Source organism: Lithobates pipiens, unplaced genomic scaffold (assembly GCF_037356315.1).
Source record: "Lithobates pipiens isolate NorthernLeopardFrog02 unplaced genomic scaffold, aLitPip1_a1.2 Scaffold_8, whole genome shotgun sequence".
Classification (NCBI taxonomy): Eukaryota; Metazoa; Chordata; class Amphibia; order Anura; family Ranidae; genus Lithobates; species Lithobates pipiens.
The window spans coordinates 364,628,960-364,654,787 of record NW_027507903.1 but is presented as its reverse complement, the minus strand read 5'-3'; the positions used below and the strand labels follow the sequence as shown (position 1 = coordinate 364,654,787).

Sequence of the window (25,828 nt, the reverse complement as noted above, 5' to 3'; positions counted from 1 at the left end):
TGTGCTACTTCTTGATTGTTCGTACATGCATCTTCTGTCTTTCCTCCTATTATTACCAATGATGTAGAGTACTATAACTTGGGTTTTACAAAGACACCACACATTCTATACATTAAAGTGGTAGCAAAGGCTAAGGGCCGGTTCACACAGCGAGCCGCGGCGAGGCGTCTCCGACTTACCTCGCCGCGACTTGCGGGGAGCTCAGCGGCGACTTGCAGAGGACTTCTGCATAGAAGTCAATGCAAGTCGCCCCCGAAGTCGCCCCGAAGTAGTACAGGAACCTTTTTTCTGAGTCGGAGCGACTCGAGTCGCTCCTCTCAGAACGGTTCCATAGTACTGAATGGGGGCGACTTGCGGGAGCGAGGCGAGGCGAGCCGTGTCGCCTCGCCTCGCGTCGCAGTGTGAACCGGCCCTAAAGGTTGTTTTACCTTAATGCATTCTCAGCAGGGCAATACAATTTGGTGGATGAAAGAAATATGGCACATGCCCACAAAATCTTTATCACATTTAAAGAGGGATTCCACCTACAAAAAAAATATTAAAAGCCAGCAGCTATAAATACTACAGCTGTTGACTTTTAATAAATGGACACTCACCTGTCCCGGGTTCCAGCGATGCCGGCAGCCGAGGCCGATCGATCGCTCGGTTCTCGGCTGTTGCCGTCACCATTCTAGGTGAGGGAATCAGGAAGTGAAGCGAATCGGCTTCACTTCCCGGTTCCCTACTGCGCATGCGCGAGTCGCGCAGAGCAATAGGAATTGTCCGCGCTGTCACTGGGACCCGTGTGTCCCAGCAGACAGCGCGGCAGGACAGAAGTGGGTGTAAATACCGGTCTTTGACAGGTATCTCCACCCCCCTCCCCCCTGTAAGGTGCCAATTGTGACACCGGAGGGGGGGAGGGTTCTGATCAGTAGAAGTTCCACTTTAGGGTGGAACCCCGCTTTAACTCACCGGGTGAGTATGTCACAGTGAGAAGAAGTAAGTCATGTTCATGGTTTGATTTCATGACTTAGAGGGGATTGTTGTGATATGGCTGAACCAGAGTGACTCCATCTTTGTAAGTTCATATAAGATTAACTTGGGTAACTTTGCTAGTTAGCTTAAACTCTGTATCTGCAGACATAGGCAGTTTTTCTGTGGACATGCACATAGGGAAATATAGCTTGCATAGGCAGTTTTGTTAAAAATCGGTGCCTGTGCAATTTTATTTGGCCTATACCAGTGATGATGAACCTTGGCACACCAGATGCTTTGGAACTACATTTCCCATGATACTCATGCACTCTGCAGTGTAGTTGAGAATCATGGGAAATGTAGTTCCAAAACATCTGGGGTGTCAAGGTTCGCCATCACTGGCCTATACAATGTACCTATTTCAATAAGTTGCCTGCATCTTGTAAATGAAAACAACAGATAGCAATCACATACTTCCAAAGACACATTACTAATTAGAGGTCTTATATTAAGGGCAAATTCACGCCATGTGCGGTAACAGATGTTATACTGCATGCTAACACATCTGTTACCGCAGGGAAACACAGGAAACAATTGTTCCATTCACACCATAATGCAGCCCAGTGCTGCAGTAAAATGTAGACTTTCTGCATTTTATCTCAGCAGGCCAAACCACGCTGCAGTGTCGGGCACAGTACAGTGAATACACTCCAAATAAAACTTGCACAAAAAAACAAAAAGAGAGCCTTATGAGCTTAATCGCAGAGCGGCTGGACCACTGTGAATTGGCCCTAACATTCCCTACAGGAGTAGAATTTTCAACTTCTATAACCGTTGGAACACATGTCTCTAAAGAAAAATGTCTCCATACCATAGCAGGGCAGAAGCGACGTCACTTCCGCCCATACGTCTTAAATGGCCATTTTTTCAACGTCATTTATTTATTTTTATTTTTTATTGCATTCTAGTCCAAAATATGCGATCTGAGGACTTTTTCATATTTTCATATTTAAGGGGACCTGTCATGCTTTTTTTCTATTACAAGGGATGTTTACATTCCTTGTAATAGGAATAAAAGTGACCCAATTTTTTTTATTTTATTTTTTAAACCAGTGAAAAAATAAATAAAATCAAGTAAAATAAAAAAAAAAAAAGATTTCTTTTTTAAAGCGCCCCATCCCGACGAGCTCACGTGCACAAGCGAATACATATGCGAGTAGTGCCCGCATATGAAAACGGTGGTCAAACCACACGTGAGGTATTGCCGCAATTGCTAGAGTGAGAGCAATAATTCTAGCCATAGACCTCCTCTGTAACTCAAAACATGCAACCTGTAGAATTTTTTAAACGTCGCCTATGGAGATTTAAGGGTAAAAGTTTGATGCCATTCCATGAGCGGGCGCAATTTTGAAGCGTGACATGTTGGGTATCAATTTACTTGGCGTAGCATTATCTTTCACAATATAACATTTTTTTTTTTAAATGGTTTTAAACTTGTAAACACCAAAATCTCAAAACAAGACTAGTCCTCAAGTGGTTAACAGGGTGGATTTGATTTAAATCATAATCTTTAAAAAGCAACTGTCATCTCTGTCCCACAGCGGCTCCTTCTCTGACCCACTGTTGACTCAGCAGTCTCATTGGCCAACAGTCTCATTCACTTTAATGGGATGGCTGGTGATGCGGCAGTGATACAAGGTAAGGGACGTGGTAGCAGCAGGTGAGTGGATGCCCACTAACAGGAGCTGCCATGATGAATCTGAAATGACAGGTGCTCTAAATGCAAGGGCTTAGTCTTCCTGGTAGTTAGAATCTTTAATATTTGCAAACAAAATGAAGGTTTCCCATTCAGAATAATAAGCCGTCAGGTTAGTAAAACAGAGATATCAGAACCAATTCAATCATACAGTTTGCAGTGTACATATAAAAACAATGGGATAAAGGAATCTTCCTGAACTTGTTTTATCTCATGGCTACTGTGAAATTATGTGAATACATCAATGCAGCTTGGATTCATTGAATGGGTTTACCAAAAATGTAAATATTGCAGAATATACAGTCTCATGCTACATAACTAAGCTCCATTTCATGCTGAATAAATTAAATTATTAATGCATCTTAAATAGAAAACTAGCTTTAGATTTTTACTCCAAAAGCATTTTATCAAAAAAACTTTAATAAAGATAAAAAAAAAAAATATTTAAATAAAAAAAAATCTGATTTCTTTAATATTTTTTAAAAAAAATCATTGATTTACATCCACCCTGCTTATTGACTCTTATTTACTTTATCATTCACATTGTGCAATACTCATTTAGGGAATTGGCACAGTAATATACAGTATTCTGAATAGTACACAAAAACTTACGATTGTTATGGTCAATGTAGAATACACCAACTTGACTGTCATAGACTTCTTCCCATCCAAGTGGCAACTCATCACCAATACAGTCAGCAAAGGTTAATGGTTTTGTATATCTGGAAAACAAAATCAGTATTTTACTACCATTAATAAACAGTACTGTATGTACAGAAATATTTGACTACATTTGTCATTACTTACAATAAAGTAAAAAATACCTTTTTTTTGGGGGGGGGGGGGGGGGAGGCAAAGTTTTCTTTTGGTGATATTGTCTTTCATTAATTATTTTATTTTCTATGCAATCTATAGATTGCAGAATATACAGCCTCATGCTACATACTTTTTTTTTGGGAGGCAAAGCTTTCTTTTGGGGATATTGTCCTTCACAAATTATTTTATTTTCTATATGAAGACTAAAAAATAAAGAATGGACTTTAGAGGCACACAAGTAGACTGTCTAAAAATGATAAGGTTGGTTTATTAAATACAAAATTCATATGGTAAGAACAATAAGTCCAAATAGGTACATACAGTTGCAAATAAAAAAGTATGTGAACCCTTTTGGAATGATATGGATTTCTGCACAAATTGGTCATAAAATGTGATCTGATCTTCATCTAAGTCACAACAATAGACAATCACAGTCTGCTTAAACTAATAACACACAAAGAATTAAATGTTACCATGCTTTTATTGAACACACTATGTAAACATTCACAGTGCAGGTGGAAAAAAGTATGTGAACCCCTAGACTAATGTGTTCTCCAAGAGCTAATTGGAGTGAGGTGTCAGCCAACTGGAGTCCAATCAATGAGATTGGAAGTGTTGGTTACAGCTGCCCTGCCCTATAAAAAACACACACCAGTTCTGAGTTTGCTTTTCACAAGAAGCATTGCCTGATGTGAATGATGCCTCGCACAAAAGAGCTCACAGAAGACCTACGATTAAGAATTTTTGACTTGCATAAAGCTGCAAAGGGTTATAAAAGTATCTCCAAAAGCCTTGCTGTTTATCAGTCCATGGCAGAGGTGGATTGACAGCTCATGGTGCCCCTGGGCAATAGGAGATTATGGGGCCCCCAGTATACACACACACACATACAGTATACACACACAGAAAAGGTACTCGAGAGGCGGGGCAGCTATAATCTTGGGATTTAAAAAAAAAAAAACACAGATTTTTACATACTTTCCCTGGCAACCCTGATGGGGCCCCTTAGTGGCATGGGGCCCTCGGGCAGTGCCCAATTGGTCAGCCCGCCCCGGTCCACGGTAAGACAAATGGTCTATAAATGGAGAAAGTCCAGCACTGCTGCTACTTTCCTTAGGAGTGGGCATCCTGTAAAGATGACTGCAAGAGCACAGTGCAGACTGCTCAATGAGGTGAAGAATAATCCTAGAGTGTCAGCTAAAGACTTACAAAAGTCTCTGGCATATGACAACATCCCTGTTAGCAAATCTACGATACATAAAACACTAAACAAGAATGGATTTGATGGCAGGATAAAACAGAGGAAGCCAATGCTATCCAAAAAAAAAAACATTGCTGCACGTTTACAGTTTGCACACGACCACCTGGATGTTCCACAGCAGTACTGGCAAAATATTCTGTGGACAGATGAAACCAAAATTGAGTTGTTTGGAAGAAACACAAAACACTGTGTGGAGAAAAAGAATCACAGCACACCAACATCAAAACCTCATCCCAACTGTGAAGTATGGTGGTGGGGGCATCATGGTTTGGAGCTGCTTTGCTGCATCAGGGCCTGGACGGATTGCTATCATCGAAGGAAATATTTATTCCCAAGTTTATCAAGACATTTTGCAGGAGAACTTATAGTTTCATAGTTAGTAAGGTTCAATAAAGACACCAGTCCATCCAGTTCAACCTGAGTGAGTGTCTACCCCTATCCCTGTACATTTCACACTCACATCGGTCCCTACCTCCAAGAAGCCCACAATCCAAGGTCCCCATTTATATACTAAGGCCAATTTTGGACAGAAGTCAATTAACCTACCTGCATGTCTTTGGAGTGTGGGAGGAAACTGGAGTATCCAGAGGAAACCCACGCAAGCACAGGGAGAACATGCAAACTCCAGGCAGGTAGTGCCGTGGTTGGGATTCGAACCAGCAACCCTTTTTACTGCTAGGTGAGAGTGCCAACCACTACACCACTGTGCCGCCCTTAAGGCCATCTGTCCACCAGCTGAAGCTCAACAGAAGATGGGTGTTGCATAGAAGTAAATCAACAGAATGGCTTAAACAGAAGTAAATACGCCTTCTGGAGTGGCCCAGTAAGAGTCCTGACCTCAATCCGATTGAGATGCTGTAGCATGACCTCAGGAAAGCCATTCACACCAGACATCCCAAGAATATTGCTGCACTGAAACAGTTCTGTAAAGAATGAATTACTCCTGACCGTTGTGCACGTCTGATCTGCAACTACAGTAAACGTTTGGTTGAAGTTATTGCTGCCAAAGGAGGTTCAACTAATTATTAAATCCAAGGGTACACATACTTTTTCCACCTGCACTGTGAATGTTTACATGGTGTGTTCAATAAAAACATGGTAACAATTATTTGTGTGTTATTAGTTTAAGCAGACTGTGATTGTCTATTGTTGTGACTTAGATGAAGATCAGATCCCATTTTATGACCAATTTGTGCAGAAATCCATATCATTCCAAAAGGGTTCACATACTTTTTTTTGCAACTGTATGCAGACTTTGCATTGCAAAATCTAGTTTAATTACACTTTTGTTGAAAATAAAAACCCTCTGGGTGATCTAGGTACACTGCAGGGATTTTAACAAACTTTGTTGCAGGCATCTACCTTTTGTTATTCTGAAGAAATGTGTGTTTCTCTGTGCCCATGTGCCCAGCGAGTAATGGGAGTGGTTTCATAATTATCAAATAGCTGCAGAAATTAGGAAAATTGCAGGGTCTGCATCCCTTTAGGTGCGATTTCCTATTGGAAGTATTTCCCCAAAACATATATTTTTGTTGCAAGGGATGCCAAAAATCTGACTTGTATCTTAGTATAGACTTCTGAGATAATCAGTGAACCAATCACACAAGCAGGAAATTATGTTTCTGGGGGGTGGTCAGTCCACAGTATTACATGTGTACAGAACACTTCCAGGTAGCCATATTGCATTGCACAGAAAATGACAGAGCTGCAAGTTAAAAAAGGAAAAAGGTCATTTTTAATAACCTTAAATGAATTACAATATTACTTTTTTTTTTTTTATTTGCCTCCTCCCCCCAAGAAAGTGGAGTTACCCTTTAACCACTTGCCGACCGCCGCACGACGATATACGTCGGCAGAATGGCACGGGCAGGCATATGGGCGTATATATAAGTCCCTGCCTGCCCGCGGGTGGGGGGCCCGATCGGGCCCCCCCCCGGTGCCTGCGGCGGTCGGCATTCCTTCGAGAGCGATCCGGGATGAGGGGGCGGCCATTCATTCATGGCCACCCCCTCGCGATCGCTCTCGACGAATGGAAATCCCCGGTGACATCACTTCCTCTCCTGTAATGTAAACACAGGAGAGGAAGTGATGTATTCTCTCCTCCGTGTCGGTATTTTTCGTTCCGACACGGAGGAGAGCGGATCGGTGAGTTGCACCAACACTCTACACACACAGTAGAACATGCCAGGCACACTCACACCCCCCCTTTACCCCCCGATCACCCCCCCAATTACCCCTGCCCCCCAGTCACAGTGACACCAATGTCATTTTTTTTTTTTTTTTTTGCATTGGTGTCATTTGTGACTGTAATAACTGTTAGGGCAGTTAGAGTTAGCCCCCTTTAGTTCTAATGTGCCCCCCTAACCCCCCCCCCAATAAAGGTTTAACCCCGTGATCACCCCCCGTCACCAGTGTCACTAAGGCTGGGTTCACATTGCAGCGGTTTATGAGAACGAATGTGATTCGCACCGCACTGCAGTGCAAATCACATCCGATCTCTGTGCGATTCGAGTTCAGCCATTCGCCGCACCCGCCACACCCGCCGCACCCGCCGCAAATTCGCACGGGACCCTTTTTTTGGCCCGCAGCAGAATCGGATCGCATGGGTGTTCACACCATGCGATCCGAGTTTGCAGATCGCACTGCGATATTTTATGGCCTTCAAAACTGTAATAGGTAGTGAGAAGTGAACTCAAAAATTTACGCCCTTAGAAAGCCTGAAGGCGGTGCTTGGTTTTCGGGGCCCCGTACGCGGCTAGGCTCCCAAAAAGTCCCACATATGTGGTATCCCCGTACTCAGGAGAAGCAGCAGAATTTATTTTGGGGTGTCATTTCACATACGCCCATAGCATGTGTGAGCAATATATCATTTAGTGACAACTTTGTGTAAAAAAAAAAAAATATTTTTTTTTTTTCATTATTCAATCGCTTGAGGCAAAAAAATAAAATATTCAATGGGCTCAACATGCCTCTTATCAATTTCCTTAGGGGGTCTACTTTCCAAAATGGGGTCATTTGGGGGGGTTTTGTACTGCCCTGCCATTTTAGCACCTCAAGAAATGAGATAGGCAGTCGTAAACTAAAAGCTGCGTAAATTCCAGAAAACGTACCTTAGTTTGTAGATGTGACAACTTTTGCGCAAACCAATAAATATACAATTATTGACTTTTTTTTTACCAAAGACATGTGGCTGAATACATTTTGGCCTAAATGTATGACTAAAATTGAGTTTATTGGATTTTTCTAATAACAAAAAGTAGAAAATATCATTTTTTTTCAAAATTTGCGGTCTTTTTACGTTTATATCGCAAAAAATAAAAATCGCAGAGGCAATCAAATACCATCAAAAGAAAGCTCTATTTGTGGGAAGAAAAGGACGCAAATTTTGTTTGGGTACAACATTGCATGACCGCGCAATTACCAGTTAAAGCAGCGCAGTGCCAAAGTGTAAAAAGACCTCTGGTCATTTACCAGCAAAATGGTCCGGTCTGAAAGTGGTTAAAGAATGAGTGCACTTTTAGACAACAGACACTTGTTCTTTTATCCACTTGTACCCCGACTTAAATATTCCCACACTCCCATTCCACAGATGAATGTTTACAGAGATCCGGCAGTCACCACCTCACGGTTTTGTTTGAATAGATTGGTAAAAGGTTCCTCTCCTGCCCAGTACAGCCCACAAACGTCAATGGCGCTCATGTACCTCTGTCTCCCAGCCACAGAAGTCTATGGTGATAAACTGCACAGGTGGGGCCAGGACAGGGAGCCTTTCACCAATGGATGGAAACAAGGCCACAGTCAATTGTCAGTTGGCGGGGGGTTAGGGCACAGGGGCAAATAAAAATGTCCTTTAAAGTGTAACTTTTATTTATGGAGAGATTTCCACTTCCGGTCCCTCAGCCAAAATAGGATGGGAGAGGAAATGCCTCCAAAGTGAGGGAAACCCTGCGTGTCACCACGGTCATCAGAACTCGTGTTCTCATTGGACGATTTCCCCTCTATTACTGTTCTGGTATCCACACAAAATGTGTGATTTTCTTTTAACTTTCGCTTATGATGAAAATGGTAGACAGGACAAATAAAGAGAGAATCTCCCAACAGAAGTACAGACAACGTCTCCACTCCAAAACTAAAAAAAACAAGGTTTTGCCTATACTTCTACTTTAAATAAGTATAGAAGAAGGGGTAGTACCTTGCTTCCCAAAAGATACTACATCTAAAATGTCCCTATGAGGGAAATCAAAGCCTGTCTGTGCTATAAAGTTGTTTAAATCTATGAATACAATATAAAAGTATTTCAATTTTCAAACAGTTCCCACATTTTGGAAATTGCTCATGCTGAGCACCTAAAACGGAGTGTGTTATGTTTAAGATGCACATACTGTAGAATTACAGCCCTTAGGTGCTTGATGTTCTCAGAACAGCCCCTTGTCCTACCACAATTTCATTTAACAGACCTCTTTTGCAAAGCAGTTATAATAACCATTTTGCCATTTTTCAATAAACAAAGAATGACTAGAGCATTTTTTTATATTCAGCACGGTGCTAATTTAACTGGCTATTGCATGGTCATGCAACACTGTACACAAACTTAGATAATCTTTCCACACAAATAGAACGGTTTGGTAATTTTGTGCCAATTTTTTTTATATGATGTTATTTGTTCACTGCTGTTTTTTTTTTATATAAACAAAAAATTTAGAACCCCCCTCCCAACCCCAATATTTTCTACTTATACATACACTGAATAGTAAAGAATATTTTTTTACTGTACCCAAACAAATTATATTATTTATTTTTTTCACACAAATAGAGCTTTCTTTTGGTAGTATTTGATCACCACTGTGTTTTTTTTTTTTCCAATAACACAAAAAGACCGGGAAACAAATTGTTTACTTTCTGCTATAAAGCATATCCAATAAAGAAAAAAAAAATATTTATTTGATACTGTCTGGGAGTTACAATGACGTCACTATGGACACTAATACAGCGAAAATACTGTACACTGACACTGTATTAATAACATTACCTCTAGATGTTAGATCCGATCAAGGGGTTAACTGTGTGCCTAACAAATGTAATGGGCGCAATGTGTGCTGCTTTCAATTTTCTTATCTGGCTGTTTTTTCTTCCTGTTATTTAGGGAGAAGAAACCACCAGATCACTGTTCACTATACATAGAATTCTGTGTGTGATTGGAGACAGCCAATCAGTAGGTTTAAATCAGATCAGATTTTTATTGATTTTTATCAAATTTTATTTAATAAAATGCTTTTCTAAAGATTGTTTGCTATTTATTTTAAGATACATTAATAATTTAATTTATTCAGCATGAAATGAAGCTTAGTTATGCAGCATGAGACTGTATATTCTAGGGCTGAAACAACTAATCGATTAATCGACAACTAATCGATTATGAAATTAATCAATTACTATTTTCATAATCGATTAATCGGCCAGCAACATAATGTGGTTAAAAAAAAAAAAAAAAAAAAACACTAAAATGAGCCCTTTATAGTACAAAAAGAGCAAATCGCTACTGTAAATATTACTTTCACTGTTCTACAGTAAAAAAATGAACCCCTTACAGTAGTGATTATCTGTGTTTTTATACTATAAAGGGCTCATTTTCGATTTTTTTAACACCATTATGTTACTAAAGGTCTTAGACCTGGTTCACATCTATGTGTTTATTGGTGCTTTTTACAGAAATACACTACAGTTCATTTACATGGTTTCCTATGGGACAAGTTCACATCTGAAAGGGCCAGGGACCTTTAAACGGAAAATGGTGCTTTATTGGTTCAATATACTTGGAGAATGGAGAAGCTGCAGAAAAGCATGTAATGCAAATTGCAGTAAAATCACAAAAATCTAAAACGCACAGCAAAAAGCTCTGCAGAAATAGATCAAAAGCAAACTGCATAGGTGTGTACTGAGCCTTATGCTGGCCACACAGATCAATTTTCAGATGAAAATATTCAGATGAAAAATCTTTGTACATTCACTGAATGAAAGAATTTTGCTTGACATTTTCACTTGTTTTTAAAATTAATGTAATTTCTGAACGAAAACCACATCCACTGTCTGAAAATTCCTTTGACTAAGAAGTTTTCTATTATTTCCAAATGTTCCCGTCACTGTGGTTGAAAATGAACGTCAATCTGACCCACTTTTTATTTTTTTATGGCTATTAACCGATTAATCGAAACAATAATCGGCCAACTAATCGATTATGGAAATAATCGTTAGTTGCAGCCCTAGTATATTCTGCAATACATTTTTGGTAAACGAATTTAATGAATCCAAGCTGAGAGGAAGCAATTGTTTAGCTATAATGTACCTAGACCTTAGCAGAAACTTCGGACAGATTGAGTGCCAACTCCCTCCTCCAATGTCCCATTATTCTGAGTTTTGCTGCTAGTGGGACATGGGCTACTACAGCATGATAAAGGGGAAGTTTTAATCTCAAAGTTTAATATTTCCAAAGCGGGCTATGGAGACATCAGACCGGAGCTGGAAGATCTGCCTGAAGCTCTTTTTTTTTTGCAAGTCTAAAATATATGAAATAGGGTTTATTAAATGTCCACATCTCAGGCAGCATAAGGAAGAGTCGGAGGAGAAAAAAAAATTGTGCTAAGCGGGGTCGGATACCATTGGGTTTCTATCTTCTGTGTAATGTTCCGATGGTTAACACAAGAAGAGATATTGTAGGAATAGTGAAACGCTGTAGCAAGGGATTTTTGGAGATTCATCTCCCATTTAAGTAAAGGAATAATTAGGTGAAAGTTGATTTGTTTTGGAGGAGGTTGTGGAAAAGGGAGATGCCTTTAGAAGGTTGCATTGATAAGGTATAGAACTGCAAGATCGGTGTGAATTGGGGGAGAGGGTGAGAAGGTATGAAATGTTTTATACGTATAAAAATAAAGTATTCAGTTTCAGGTAATCCATAATCCTTTGAGATTACAGGTGATTAATCATGCAAACGTACATGAGGAGGAGGATTCACCTGCTGTGAATATTGGGTAATCGTTGCCTACCAAATTATAAATATGTGCTCTTTTGTAAGTGTAATGTAGTAATAACTGCTTGTACATGTGACATTGTCACTGTCAGCGTGGACAAAACCCTGTCCATTATTGAAATATAAAAACATCCTTCTTGTTTTATTTAAAGTCCAAAGCACAGAGTTCTAGAATGTTCCCATTTAAAATGATTTCAGAGAAATGACAGTACACGGGAAAACATGAATACTTTTCTTACAATCATCACTCAGCATAGTCACCATCAGTCACCAAGTTATTGTCAAGCTGTTCACAGGCTGGAAAGCTTGCATGATCTCATAGTAGCAGCTCTAAGAGGTCTCCCAGCAACCTGTGTGTGTAATGAAATGCCTGAGCGTTAATGAAGGATGAATAAAAAGGGAATTAATTGGCAGCTTCCAGGACAAATGCTATACTGTGACAAGCGCATTCATTCCAGATACTGATTCCATCTAAACCCCGACTACACTCCAACTATTTGACAATAACACGTTTACAGTAGCCAATACCACTTAATGGTGTCTGGAAGATAACATGAACTCCTTAGCTACTATGAGCATAAATGTGCGGTTTTTATATTTAGTATTGTATCGAGCCTGACAAATTGGGCTTTGAAAGTAACTAAGCACAGGCAGTAATTTACACTAGCAAATGTGTGCCTGTTCCCTAAAATATCATTCAGAATGCTGTCAAAGCCTGCACTGCTATGGTTAAGTGATTCTAAAGACAAGATTATTATTTATTTATTTTTTTTATTACAACAAAGCAAAAACAACAAACAAGATTATACTTACCTACTCTGTGTAATATTTCACAGAATGGTTCCCTAGCATTCGGGAACATTTTACATGTTCCACCCTAAAAACAGGTGGAACATGTAACATGTTCCCAAAGGGGAAATTATCCTTTAAGCTGTACATCAGTGGCAGCAAAAGGATTAATACAGCATAGATACATAGTTATGTTAAAAAAGGCACAAGTCCATCCAGTTCAATCAACAGAAAAAAATTATCTAAAGGAAGGCAAACAACCCTATAAAGCACGACGGTCTAAATTGTCTGATTCTGGTGGAGAACACACAACTTATATTTACACTAGAGTATAAATTGCAATGTTTTAGTCTAGAAAGTGTTAGAGCTGGTCAAATTGATCCCCATGCAACTATATGACATATGCCTTTGGGGTGAACAGACTACAGATATGGCACGTAGTGGTAATAAACCAGCCATCAAAGGCTGCGAGTAGTGTCAATGGATTAATCCATGGATAGATGAATACCATACATTGGCCAGCCCTGTGGAGGACACACCTGTTTAGCTAATCATCTTCACAGAGCAAAACAGAATCCGAGCCAAGGAAGAAGAATGAACGTTTGTATGACCTGTTGGGCAAGTCTTCCATAATCCTGCAAGTCTGCTAGGCGTGTTCCAAGAAAAGATGGAGGCATTGTAAGTGTGAGTTGTGGTGAGTATGAAGCTTCCCCCGCCACCTATCAGCTTTGTTCCCCTTACACCTTTTTATTTTCCTGTATATAAATTTTTCTGTATATCCCTATTTGTAAATAAACAAAACTTTTTTTTTTTTTTTTTTAATCAAGCTGTCCTTCATTAAAAACAAAGCACCCCAAACAGAGCACACTCCACAGAAAGTGTAGTGATAATCTGAGTGTACTATAATCAATTTAATGGGGTTTGCTTACTAAAGGCAAATAGTCTGTGCACTGTGATCTGAGGGAAAGCTCTAAAATGAGGGGAAGCTCTGCTGATTTCTGCTGTGTAAAAATTGAATTGTGGGATCTGCAGGTAATTCTTGCAGAAGTTTGTAAGGAAGAGAAAGACTGCACCAATGTTGCCCATATAGGATGTGTGCCAAAAAAAGCCTTGCTGTCAAAAAGAACTTTACAACAAGACTACAGTCTGCTATTGAACATATAGGCGAAGACCATGTCTTCTGTAACAACGTGCTGTGCACAGATGAATCGAAGATATAGTTGACTGGTCATAATAATGGCAGACATGTTTGAGGCAAACAAGACAGAATTTCAGAAGGACTTCACACTGTGAAGCATGGTGGAGGAAGTATTATAGGTGCTTTGCGGCTTTGGGGCCTGGGCAACTTGCAGTCATAGAGTCAACTTTGAATTCTGCATTATATCAAAGTGTGTTTGATGAAAATATGAGGCCATCTCACAAACTGAAGTTAAACCAGAAATAATCTCTCAACCAATAAACCAAAGCACATTATCAAATAGAATAGCTTAAAAAATAAAAATGTACGGGTTGGCTTGGTCAAAGCCCTGATTTTAATCCTATTGAAATGTTGCTGTGGGGATTTGAAAAGGAAAACGAATAAAAGGAAACCCACAATCATCATGCAATTGAAGGAATTTTACATGGAGGAGTGGTCAAGAATTTTAAAGGTCCAGTGTCAGATAGGGATGAGCCAAATATATCAGGATTGACCTTGAGGTGGGTTTGGCCAAAATATTGAAGTTCGAGTTAATAGGAGTCAAATGTAAAAACTGTATGGCCATTTTCTAGGCTAACAGACATGATATTGTCAAACAAATTGCAGGAAAAGGCACTGAGCACTGCCCTGGGGAAAACGTACCAAAGCAAAAACACATTTAAAAAAAAAATATTCCTTTTTTGGGAACGTAGCAATTTTAGAAATGCTTAAAGTGCAACATTTAAAATGCAACGTTTCTTAAAATAACATACCCGGGGAATGAACCTACCTGTGAGGTAGTGCATTTGTACAATGTATACAGCCTACTATAGCAAGTGCCTCTTTCTCACAACCCTGGCCCAGTTGCTGTGGGGTTTACGGGCGGGAGGGCTTATTGTAATCTGGAAGCCCTTCAAACATACAGGGACTCCAGACACTGCTCTCTGACCCCACGTGGTGAATGAATAAGAGTACATAATGGGGAAAGGGGGGAGAAAAAAAAAGGTCCTTTATTAAAAAATAAATAAAAATGTCCCACACTGTTAATCCATCATTATGCATTCACAGGATCTAGCAACGCAGATCCACATCGATCATGATGATTGATGTCCGTTGACCCAGCAAAAGAAAAAACATGCAGACAGACACATCCAATCCTGTTGATATGCTTTACCACACATGACAGCTCTGGCCCACCCTAAGTGTAATTGACAAATATGGCCAGTGACATCAGTGCTTTCCTGGCCAGTGGCTGGATGACATCACTAATTGTCAAGGACATGGAAGGTTCCTAAAGCCAATGCTGCCTTAACCAACCATTGACAGAAGAAGTGGTTATGTATAGTTGCTGTAAAACAACCAATGCTACATATGAGTTCAGCTCCTGCCGAAGGAGCTAAAAGCCCAGCATATGGACAAATGCAGAACAAAGCAAAGTTCAGTGGAAACCTGTGTTCTGACTAAACCTACAGCTAATTGCTAATATCAGAAACTGGTGGACAGTTATGCAAAATGCCTAAATGTAATAAATTCTGCTAAAGAGGGAAATAACGCTTCGGAAACCAAGGGTGTTCAAACGAATAGCCTGCAAAACCGGATCGTATAGAAATGCGCTCTCCAGTGAGAATCAGCCCTCAAAGCGCATCTTTTGTAAAAAAAAAATTAATTATATTAATTTACACATTGCATTTCTTTTATAGCCTACTCCTGTTAATTTGAACTATCTTTTTGAATAAGCCCCACAAATGTAATTCCTTGAATGTTGTGACACTCATAATGCCCTGTAAAATTTGCACTGCTGTGTCCCACATTCCAAAGTGCCTGCCTTCTAACCTTCAGAGGTGCTGAGCGGAGGAGTTTCAGCAAGCAGAATCTTTACTTGAATCACAGCTTGCAGGCAGCAAGGTAATGTGGGATATAGAGTCCTTAGAAATAGAAAGTAAAACAAAGGAATTAGCAGAGGAGAATCTGCAAAGCATGCAGGGAATCCAGGAAGTGATGGAAAGAGATGACCTGCAGACAGGCAGCAATCACAACATGAAAGGAGATATTTCAAGTAAGCTTAGATTGTATTATCAAAAATAAAGCGTTACTAAACCCACAACATTAAAATCAGTCTGTATATACAGTAGTGCTGCATGATTAATCATTAAAAAACAATCTCGATTCAACCCCCCTCCACGATACTAATCCGGCATTTCCACGATTCATGTAACAAATGCAGAGCAGTTCTCTGCTCAGAGCGGTCAAAAAAAAACAAAAAAAAACAGCAAAGTTTATTACAACATTGCTCACTGAAATAAAAAGAAACATTGTATCATTTGGTTTTTTTTTTTAGATCAAAAGGGATGAACTTCAGTCTGTAAATGAGGGCAATTTAACCACTTAAAGACCAAGCCTTTTTTCCGACACTTGCTGCTTACAAGTTAAAATCTTTTTTTTTTAAATTAGTTAGAACTTCCACACATAATATATAATAGTGTGTGTGTGTGTGTGTGTGTGTGTGTGTGTGTGTGTATATATACACACACACACACACACACACATACATATACATATATACATATATATATATATATATATATATATATATATATATATATACACAATAATATTATTATATATATGATATATAGATATAGATAGATAGCAAAAAGGTTCTGATTCTCATTTTATCTAGAATCATGCAGCTCAACTTGTAAAAACAACCAATTTATTTTAACCAGCCCCGGAAGATTTGACTGCTCAATGACCAGGCCATTTTTTGCAATGCGGCATCCTTTCTTTCCCACAAATAGAGCTTTCTTTCGGTGGTATTTGACCATCTCTGCGTTTCAGAGCTTCAATAAAAAAAAAAATACAACATTTAGTACTTTTTGCTATATTGGACCATTGGCATTTATACAGAGATCAGTGCTATAAAATGCACTGCTCACTGTGTAGATGTCACTTGTGAGGAAGGCGTTTACAGTAGGGAGCAATCAAGGGGTTAACCGTGTTACCTAGGGAATGATTCTAACTCGGGGAGGTGGGACTGTCTGGGTGAGGAGAGCGATCGTTGTTCATACTTAGTACAGACTCTTGCAAATCTCATCCCAGCCTCTTCTCTTCCTAGCATTATTTTTGTATTCTTCTATCCGGCTGTCCCATATATATGGTTAGTCTAATGAGCGCCTCATTGTCTACACTGTTCCAGCGCTTGGGGGCCATCTTGACCGATTACAGATGGACATGAGACAGGAAACAGGAAGTGAGGGGCGGAACTGGAAGGAGGAGCTGGAGGTGAAGAATTTGCATATATCTGAACCAACAATGCGATTCCAGAACAATTTTACATTGATATCCATAGAAACTAAATTCACAACGCAACGCTGTAAACTCGCACAAGACCCTTTTTTTAACGCATCGCATTCGGGGAGGAATCAACGCATATATGTGAACAACCGTCATGAAAAACAATTACTTTTTGGATGACATGCGAATCTAGTTTTTGTTTAACGCATCGCATTCGTTATCAACTCGCACAAGTGTGAACCAGCACTGACAGCTCAAAGATCTGTCTGTTTACATTGACAGACCTCTGCTCTGTCTCTGTGTGGAGCGATCGCAGGTAACAGCGCATGCGCGCCGCTTCTGGTGGTCAAAAAGCGAGCCTACATATAGTTACGTCGGTTCGCCCAATTTTTTTTTTTGCCGGCAACTTTTTCTTTTTTACGCAGCAGCCAGCTTCCCGCCCCCTCTGTGAGTAGCGTCCGGATCCATCTCTAATCCCTTTACATGCCTGATTTTATCAACCATTTTGTAAGTACCCATTTGTGTATGGAATAAATCCCTTTCCAAACGGTACTTTTCACTATTAGTTCCATTTTTTCGATCTTTTTTGGTGCCTGGTGATTCTGCTGAAGAAATTCCAACAAGAAATCCTTTGATCTGATGTGCACAACACGACTCCTGAGCTTCTCTGGATACCATCACATAAGCCTGAAGTGACTCCCAGACTGCAAAGCTGGGGGTCATCACCATTTGGTGAGTGGGGACACATGTGGGGTTGACGTTTCTGTACCTGAAAAGTCCTGTAGAGTCTGTGGTCCATTGCACTTCAAAAGTTTTTTATCCCATTGTGGATCAGAACATTCAACACATTTATTTGGACTTTATATAGATGTTTTTTGCTTTGTATATTCACATCTGCACTCATCCACACTTGGTTACACATGTTCATTAACATTTGAAAGTGCCACATTTTCATAATTTTAATGTTGTAGCGGGACTTTCATATTTTACCATGCTTTTGTATGTGCTCTGTTATGATGAGTATGCTCTGCATTTGTTGTTCGTGCATACCATATTTTTTTATTTCCATTTTTTTTTGAATTTTTGTACCATGCCTTAGTTTCAATAAAGGAACATTCTGTTTTTTGTTAAAAAAAAGTTGAACTGTATAAATTTTATAGGCTACATTGCCAAATTACCCTATATATCCAGTAAACTGTATACACGTAGCTGTACTGAATAAAGCATTACCATAACAGAAAGGAAGTCCATGTACATGAAAAGATATTAAAGCGGTTCTGCACTGCTGAGAATCTTTTTTTTATGGTTATGCTTTAACACAGGGCTCGACAAAACCCGGGCGCCCGGTCGCATTTGCGACTAGAATTCCAGACCTGGCGCCTGGGGCAGCACAGCTGGGGGGCTGGGGGTATGCTGTCTCCGCGGCCCCCCCCCCCCCGGCGCGATCGCGTCGGGCCGCGCCGTCGCCGGCCGGTAATTTAGCCCCCGGCTTTGAGGCCTTCTACGATCCTATGGTTCCTTCTGTAATCTGGCGCCCTCTTGTGGTGGCCGTTGGAATTACAACCAGCAATGCTAATGGATGCAATGCTAATTTTCCCTGCCTGCCAGCCTATCTTCCTTCCCTTTACTCAGAACCCCTAAAAATTATATATATATTTTATTCTAACACCCTAGAGAATAAAATGGTGGTCGTTGCAATACTGTCTGTCACACCGTATTTGCACAGCGGACTTACAAGCGCACTTTTTTGGGGAAAATGTATTTAATAAAAAAAATAAAATAAGACAACAGTAAAGTTAGCCCAATTTTTTTTTAATATTGTGAAAGATAATGTTGCGTAGAGTAAATCGATACCAAACATGTCATGCTTCAAAATTGCGCCCGCTCATCGAATGGCGACAAACTTTTACCCTTTAAAATCTCCATAGGCGACATTTAAAAAATTCTACAGGTTGCACTTTTTAAGTTACAGAGGAGGTCTCTGTATTTTTTTTTTATTTTAACTTTTATTTTTATTTTTTTCACTGTTCTTTAAAAAAAAAAAAATGTGTCACTTTTGTTCCTATTACAAGGAATGTAAAAATCCCTTGTAATAGAAAAAAGCATGACAGGTCCTCTTGTATATGAGATCTGGGGTCAGAGAGACCTCACATCTCAATTTACACTAAAATGCAATTTAAAAAAAAAATTGTCATTTGAAAAAAATAAATAAAATGTCCCTCTAAGAGCTATGGGGGGCAATGACTTGGAGACAGGTGAGGGGCTTGGGGCTATCTTCCCCTCATTTGTCTCCATGTCAGGCCAGGGACAGGTCCAGATCGCCGTCACGGACCCGGCTCCTAACTTTTTTAGCTGGCTCCTAGATTCCAAGCAAATTTGTCAACCCCTGCTTTAACATTGATGTTTTTATATAAAAAAGCTTACTTGTCTTAGTTTTCTGACTGCTGCATGTCCGTTTTTGTGCAAAATGTTCATTTATATTCACAATGTTCGGCCGTTGTCATTTTTGTTGTGGGCAAGTGAAGCCCACAAGCAAAACTTCCTCCTTATTTCCTGGGTTTCTAACCAGCATGCTTTGCCGGTTCTCGCACATGCTCTGTAGCTACAGAGCAGAGCCGTGTCATGTTTACCTGTTTGCCCTGGAGAACAATGGCGAAATTCAAATTGCCCTCCAAACGTGGCCGGCGTGATGACGTCACGTCATCGAAATCTCGTGAGATTTCGGCTGTATTAGCCGCAATGTCTCCTGGGATTACTTGGACGAGATCCCAGGAGACAGTGCGGGGTTCAGCAGGAAGTGATGCTGATCCCCGCAAGAGACCGCCCATCGCCGCAGGGGATGAAAATCAAATATTACTAATTACATAAGGTAGGTTAATAAAAAAAATAAAAAAAAACTGTGGCATTATCAAATGTACGGTCTAGAGGGAACAGAATGGGAAAATGTTATTAATATGTGGGCAGAACCGCTTTAATAATGCATACTTTTCATGAAAAGTCACAATCCTTTTCTTGACAGATGTACTGGAAGATTCTCGTATGAGATGTTTTAGCATTCAGACATAAAATTAGCCGGAGTGACATACTTGTTCTGTGCATATGCACATGTACAGATTTGTGAAAACACCTCCGCCCAGAGAAAAAAAAATCAATTTCCAGGGACTCCTGCCATCTGGGATCTATTAAACGCTTACGTTTCTAAACTAGGTTACATCTCTAAAGAGCAAAAAACAAAAATTTACAGGAAATGTTTTATGGTCTTGTAAGTGACACAGAAATTTTGCCAGGATAGCCAATATAGTCCAAGACTACCATAAATGTGCTGCTGCTAAAGCCCAACTCTAGCTTCATTTGAAAATAATAAAAAGCAACTCTCGTTTTACTACTCAGCATTCTGAAATCCAGTGCCTGGACTCATCCAAACTGAACACAATGTCATTCAGCCTACTTTCTGTAAATCAAGGGTGCCACAGACCCTCACCCTAGGAGCACATCATCAAAATGCCCTAAACTCCAAAGAGACTGTTACAGTTTTCTGCTGAATTCAGGACCACTCTGCTGGAAAAGGAAGATGACTTGTGATATCATGTGACAGACTGAAGACAACAAAAAATAAATAAATTAAATGTATAAAAACAAAACAAAAATAAAAAAAAACAAAAAACAAACATAGTGGGGGAGGTATTGCACCAATGGGGTGGTGGGGCATTTACATACAGACCAGCCACGTTTCTTATTTTGTATTTCCCAGGTAGTATTGAAGTTTTAATATTTACATCATGCAAATGTAAAAGGTATTTTGGGGGGGGTGTCTTTTTGTTTTTTGGCAGGTATGCCAATGGCATGTCATGCTCCAGCAGCCTCCTTGGATAACCTTGTCACATATCCCAGGGGTAGCTGAGAGAGCCCATTAATGGAGCAGTTGAGGAGGCAGCATGCATCATAGGGGGCCAGAGGGCCTGAACACGGAAGAGGCAACTAGCTGAAGAGGACCAAGATAGTTGGCACGGAACACAAGGTTCTGACACCCTTACATTGGATTGCTGCAAGACAGTCCTGGAGCCACTGGGCTGCCAACTCTGTTTCTTTTATGAGAACCTAGCAAGACAGGTTGGGGGGGGGGGGGGGGATGAAAAAGTGAAAGGCAGGAGGGAGTTACATAGTAGGCGAGGTTGAAAAAAAAGAACCAAGTCCATCAAGTCCAACCTATGTGTGTGTGATTATGTTGGTACTACATTGTACATCCCTGTATGTATGTTGTGGTCCCCACTTACCTGTCCCAGGGTTCAGTGATGTGGGGGAATGAAGCCCCACTTGTCTCCCCCCTCCTCTCTGCGACACCGGCATTGTCACTGTGGGCGCCTGGCTGTGGCTTCAAGCTGGGCACGCACTGCACATGCGAGAGCCGTGGCTGGCCGGGCAATCATCTGGGACCTGTGACATGTCCCAAATGTTTGCCAAGAGGGAGGGGGGAGTGATGATCTCCCTTCTGGCACTGCAGTGCACCGGGAGGAAGTGGGAGCAGGAACCCTCTAAAAAGAGGGTATCCGCTCCTCCCCCCAAAAAAATCAAATGCCAAATGTGGCATTGTCAGAGGGGGTCACCTCCCCTTAAATCGGAAGTTCCATTTTTGGGTGGAACGCCACTTTAACCACTAGAGATCCGCGCTATAGCCAAATGACGGCTACAGCGCGGACCTCCTTTGCCGGGACTACGTCTATCGACGTTGTCCCGTGCACGAGCGGCCTGAGGGCGCGCTCTGTGATCGGCGAGTCTATGAGTCTCACCTGATCACGGATCCAAGCAAGGGGTCGATCCCGACCCCTTACCACGTGATCAGCTGTCAGCCAACGGAGCCGGTAATCCAGTGCCCACGTGCCCCCTGCCAGTGCCACCTCAGGAATAAATAAGTGCCCCCATCAGTGCCCACAGTGCCACCCATCAGTGCCACCCAGTGCCCACAATCTGCCTCAACGGTGCTGCACCCCAGTGCCACATATCCGTGCCCATCAGTGTCATCTACCAGTGCCCATCAGTGCCACCCATCAGAGCCACCTATCAGTGCCCATCAGTCCCATCAGTGGTACCTATCAGTGCCCCTTAGTGCCACCCATCCGTGCCATCTTATCTGTACCCATCTTTGCCCATCAGTGCCGCCTTATCTGTGCCCATCAGTACTGCCTCATCTGTGCCCATTAGTGCCGCCTCATCTTTGCCTATCAGTGCCCACCAGTGCAGCCTATCAGTGCCGCCTCATCAGCGCACTTCAATGAAGGTGAAAAATGACCTGTTTGCAAAATTTTATAACAAACTATTAAACATGATTTATTTTATTTTGCATCTTTTTTTGTTTGTTTAGCAAAAAATAAAACTCCCAGCTGTAATTAAATACCATCAAAAGAAAGCTCTATTTGTGGGAAAAAAAATGATAAAAAATTCATTTAGGTACAGTGTTGTATGCCTGCGCAATTGTCATTCAAAGGGCATCAGCGCTGAAAGCTGAAAATTGGTCTGGGCAGGAGGGGGGTTTAAGTGCCCAGTAAGCAAGTGGTTAATATAATAACGATATTTGTGTAAAGCATATTTAGGTTATTGGGCTGATTTTAAAAACAGTCAGTTTTTCCAGTAGTTTGGAGGTCACAGCAAGTTTATCTATAGGGATAGGGAAAAAAAATTGGTAAACTTTTTTTTTTAGTGGGTATCAGAATAACTAGAGAGGATACACCACCACATGTTTTTTTTTTTTTTTTAAATATACCATAATTATAGGTTGAAAAGGTACATTGGAAATACCATTATATACGGTCAATCTAATGGGGAGGAAGTACTTAGCGGGAAAAATTGTTTTTATTTATTGGTTTCTTTTATGCTCACTAACCATTCTTTGAGTGTGCTGTATGGTGAGTACATGTGTTTTATTGGAAAGACACTGAAAGAGTGTGGTCTTGGTTGTTATGTTGAAAGGGTTCAACAGGTTTTTGTTTTTTATTTAAATGGTGTGTCCACTAGGACCCCTTTCACCCTGAGCCGCTTTACAGGCACTACATCACTAAAAACAGCGCCTGCATAGCGCCTTTAAAGAGCCTCTCCAGTGAGAAAGCCTGAGGGCTTTCACACTGGAGCGGTGAGCTTGCATGATGGTAAAAAAAAGTCCTGCAAGCTGCATCTCTGTAGGAGCGGTGTTTACACTGCTCCTAAAGCAACCCTGCCCATTGAAAACAATGGGGCAGCACCGCCACTGCATAGGCACTTTACGGGCGGTTTTAACCCTCTTTTTTGGCCACTAGTGGGGGTTAAAACGAATAGCGCTGCTAAAACGGCGGTAAAAATACCGCCGCTTTACCGCTAACGTCCGCCCCAGTGTGAAAGAGCTCTAAAGGCACAATATGTGTGTGTAGGACATTGAAACTGAGCTACAACAGAGTTGTTTGTTTTTTGCTGTGGGAATTTACAAGCAGTAATATTCTCATTGTTTTCTGTTAAAATACCAAACTGTAGAAGTCTGGTTACTGAAGCCAATGACTGAGAACAATTAGAGTGTAAAATAAGGTGCATTTAGCATACTGTATTATACCTTGATTTATTTTATTTTATTTATTTTTAGGAGAAATCCTACCAAATAATTTGATAAGCTCAATTTGAGGTATAGTTTTTTTTGTATGCTTTTTAGTTTTATTTTTTTTAAACTGAATTGGGTGTAACAGCTATTGGTGTAAACACAACTCTGTTTACCTTTCTATTGTCAACCTAGAGCAGTGATGGTGAACCTTGGCACACCAGATGTTTTGGAACTACATTTCCCATGATGCTCCAGTACACTGCAGAGTGCCAGAGCATCATGGGAAATGTAGTTCCAAAACATCTGGGGTGCCAAGGTTCGCCATCACTGACCTAGAGGGTTACCCTGTTGTCCCTTGTGTGCTTATCTCAGCACTATTGTTTGTGGGGTATATACTGTACATACTGTAGCTCCATCTCTATTGTTCAGCAAGTCTCCTCTATCCTTTGTTTCTTGGGTATAAACTCTATTCTGTTAAGATACTAGTGGTATTTTAATGTTTGGGTCCCCACTCTTGTGCATATTCTAAGTGGTAGACTACTGTGTCAGAAGTCTGTTCTGTGGTGTATTGTTGTATCTTCACTGAACTTGTACATCATGGAGAAATTGATGGCCAGGATTGCTAAAGTTAAAAATAGCTCTGAAATAATAAGAGCAATGAAGGAATCTAAAAGCCCATGGCACCAGGCACAAGAGTATGTAAATATAAAGCTTACATAGAAAAAAATACAGCAAACACGAGGGTAAGACTGCACTAATTTTTGCAGCTTGCTGATTGGCTAACAATTACAGACAGTTATTGTTGCAAAACATATCTCTCAAGGAGGATCTAGAAATAGCCAAAAGCAATATCACTACTCTAATGCCTTGTACACGTGGTCGGACATTCCGACAACAAAATCCGTCTGATTTTTTCAACGGATTTTGTCCTAAACTGGTGTTGCATACACACGGTCGGACAAAGCTGTCGGAAAAGCCGATCGTTCGGAACGTGATGACGTTCATTCATTACGACGGGACTACATTGAGGCTAGTAGCCAATAGATTTGGTCTCGTAATTTGATCTGCGCATGCGTGGCACTTTGTCCGATCGGAATTCTCTACAAACAATCGGAAAAAGGCTGATCTGATTTTGTCGGAAAATTTGAGATCCCGCTCTCAAATTTTTTCAATTGGAATTTCCGATGGAAAAAGTCCAATAAAGCCCACACACGATCGGATTTTTCAACAATATAATCCGATCTGACCTTTTCTGTCGGAATTTCCGACCGTGTGTAAATGGCATAAGAGTTTCTATTACAAATTTGAATTTTGAATGCTAGCCACCAACAATAGACAACCAAAACAAGCGAGAGGTTGATCAGCTGGCACCGGGGCTAAAGGAGGCAGAATGTGAATTTAAACAATTGTCTGAATCTTCCAGCCCAGGTCAGCTTGTGCAATCTCCACATATCATAGATTGTAATGCAACTGGTTTGAGTATTTCTAGATGCAACAGGAAATTATCTCCATCTGGAGTATGTGCTAGATTCAACAACTCATTGAAAGGTGGGAGCTCTTTTGAAAGTGGCCCTATATCTCGTATGAAGACCGAAAAAGTTGTTAATCAGGTTTTAGCTATTGAATATTCTCACCCTAAAACCACACCAGTCGTTAAGAGATGCTTTAATACTTTACAAAAGATAAAGTTTTGTTTGTCTTCTGATGAAAAGATATTAAAACAGAATCAATTTACAACAAAAGAGGCAAGATGTGAAAGTGTACTCTCCACACTGGGGTGAAGGGCCTAGTAGTATTAAATATGAAAATACTAAATCATACAGCCCTTTCTCAACTATGAAGGCCGAGAATGAGGCTTTACAGTATGAGACTAGGCAAATGAAACAGGAATGGGATGAGTTTGTGAAAGAATTCCAATCCTTTAAAAGAAATGTTATTGAATCATTGAATTGGAAAAATGGAGGAAGTAACTTGTCCATCGGGAACCAAACCAGTACACTAAAACCGGGGATAAAATACAAAATAAAAAAGTTATGTTTTAGAGGTCTATGGCATTTTAGTATAATAATGTCATTGACCATTTACCAATGTACACGTAAGAATGTTTTATTGTTTGCTTTAAATAGGTTAAAGAAAAAAAGAAAAAGAGGATAGAGTAATATCTGTTGTCTAAAAGTTATCTTTTTTTTCAGGTTAAG

The 25,828-nt window shown here is 40.4% G+C and overlaps 1 protein-coding gene across 2 annotated transcripts in view; it reads right to left on the bottom strand.

Annotated features, from left to right (window-relative positions):
- The window catches only part of WWC1 (WW and C2 domain containing 1), a 231,890-nt gene that overhangs the window by 119,616 nt on the left and 86,446 nt on the right, over positions 1 to 25,828 (bottom strand). For both annotated transcript variants that reach the window (XM_077473485.1, XM_077473484.1), the window contains exon 2: positions 3,323 to 3,432. In XM_077473485.1, coding sequence (XP_077329611.1) covers positions 3,323 to 3,432 — 110 coding nt within the window. The remainder of the gene's footprint in view (positions 1 to 3,322; positions 3,433 to 25,828) is intronic.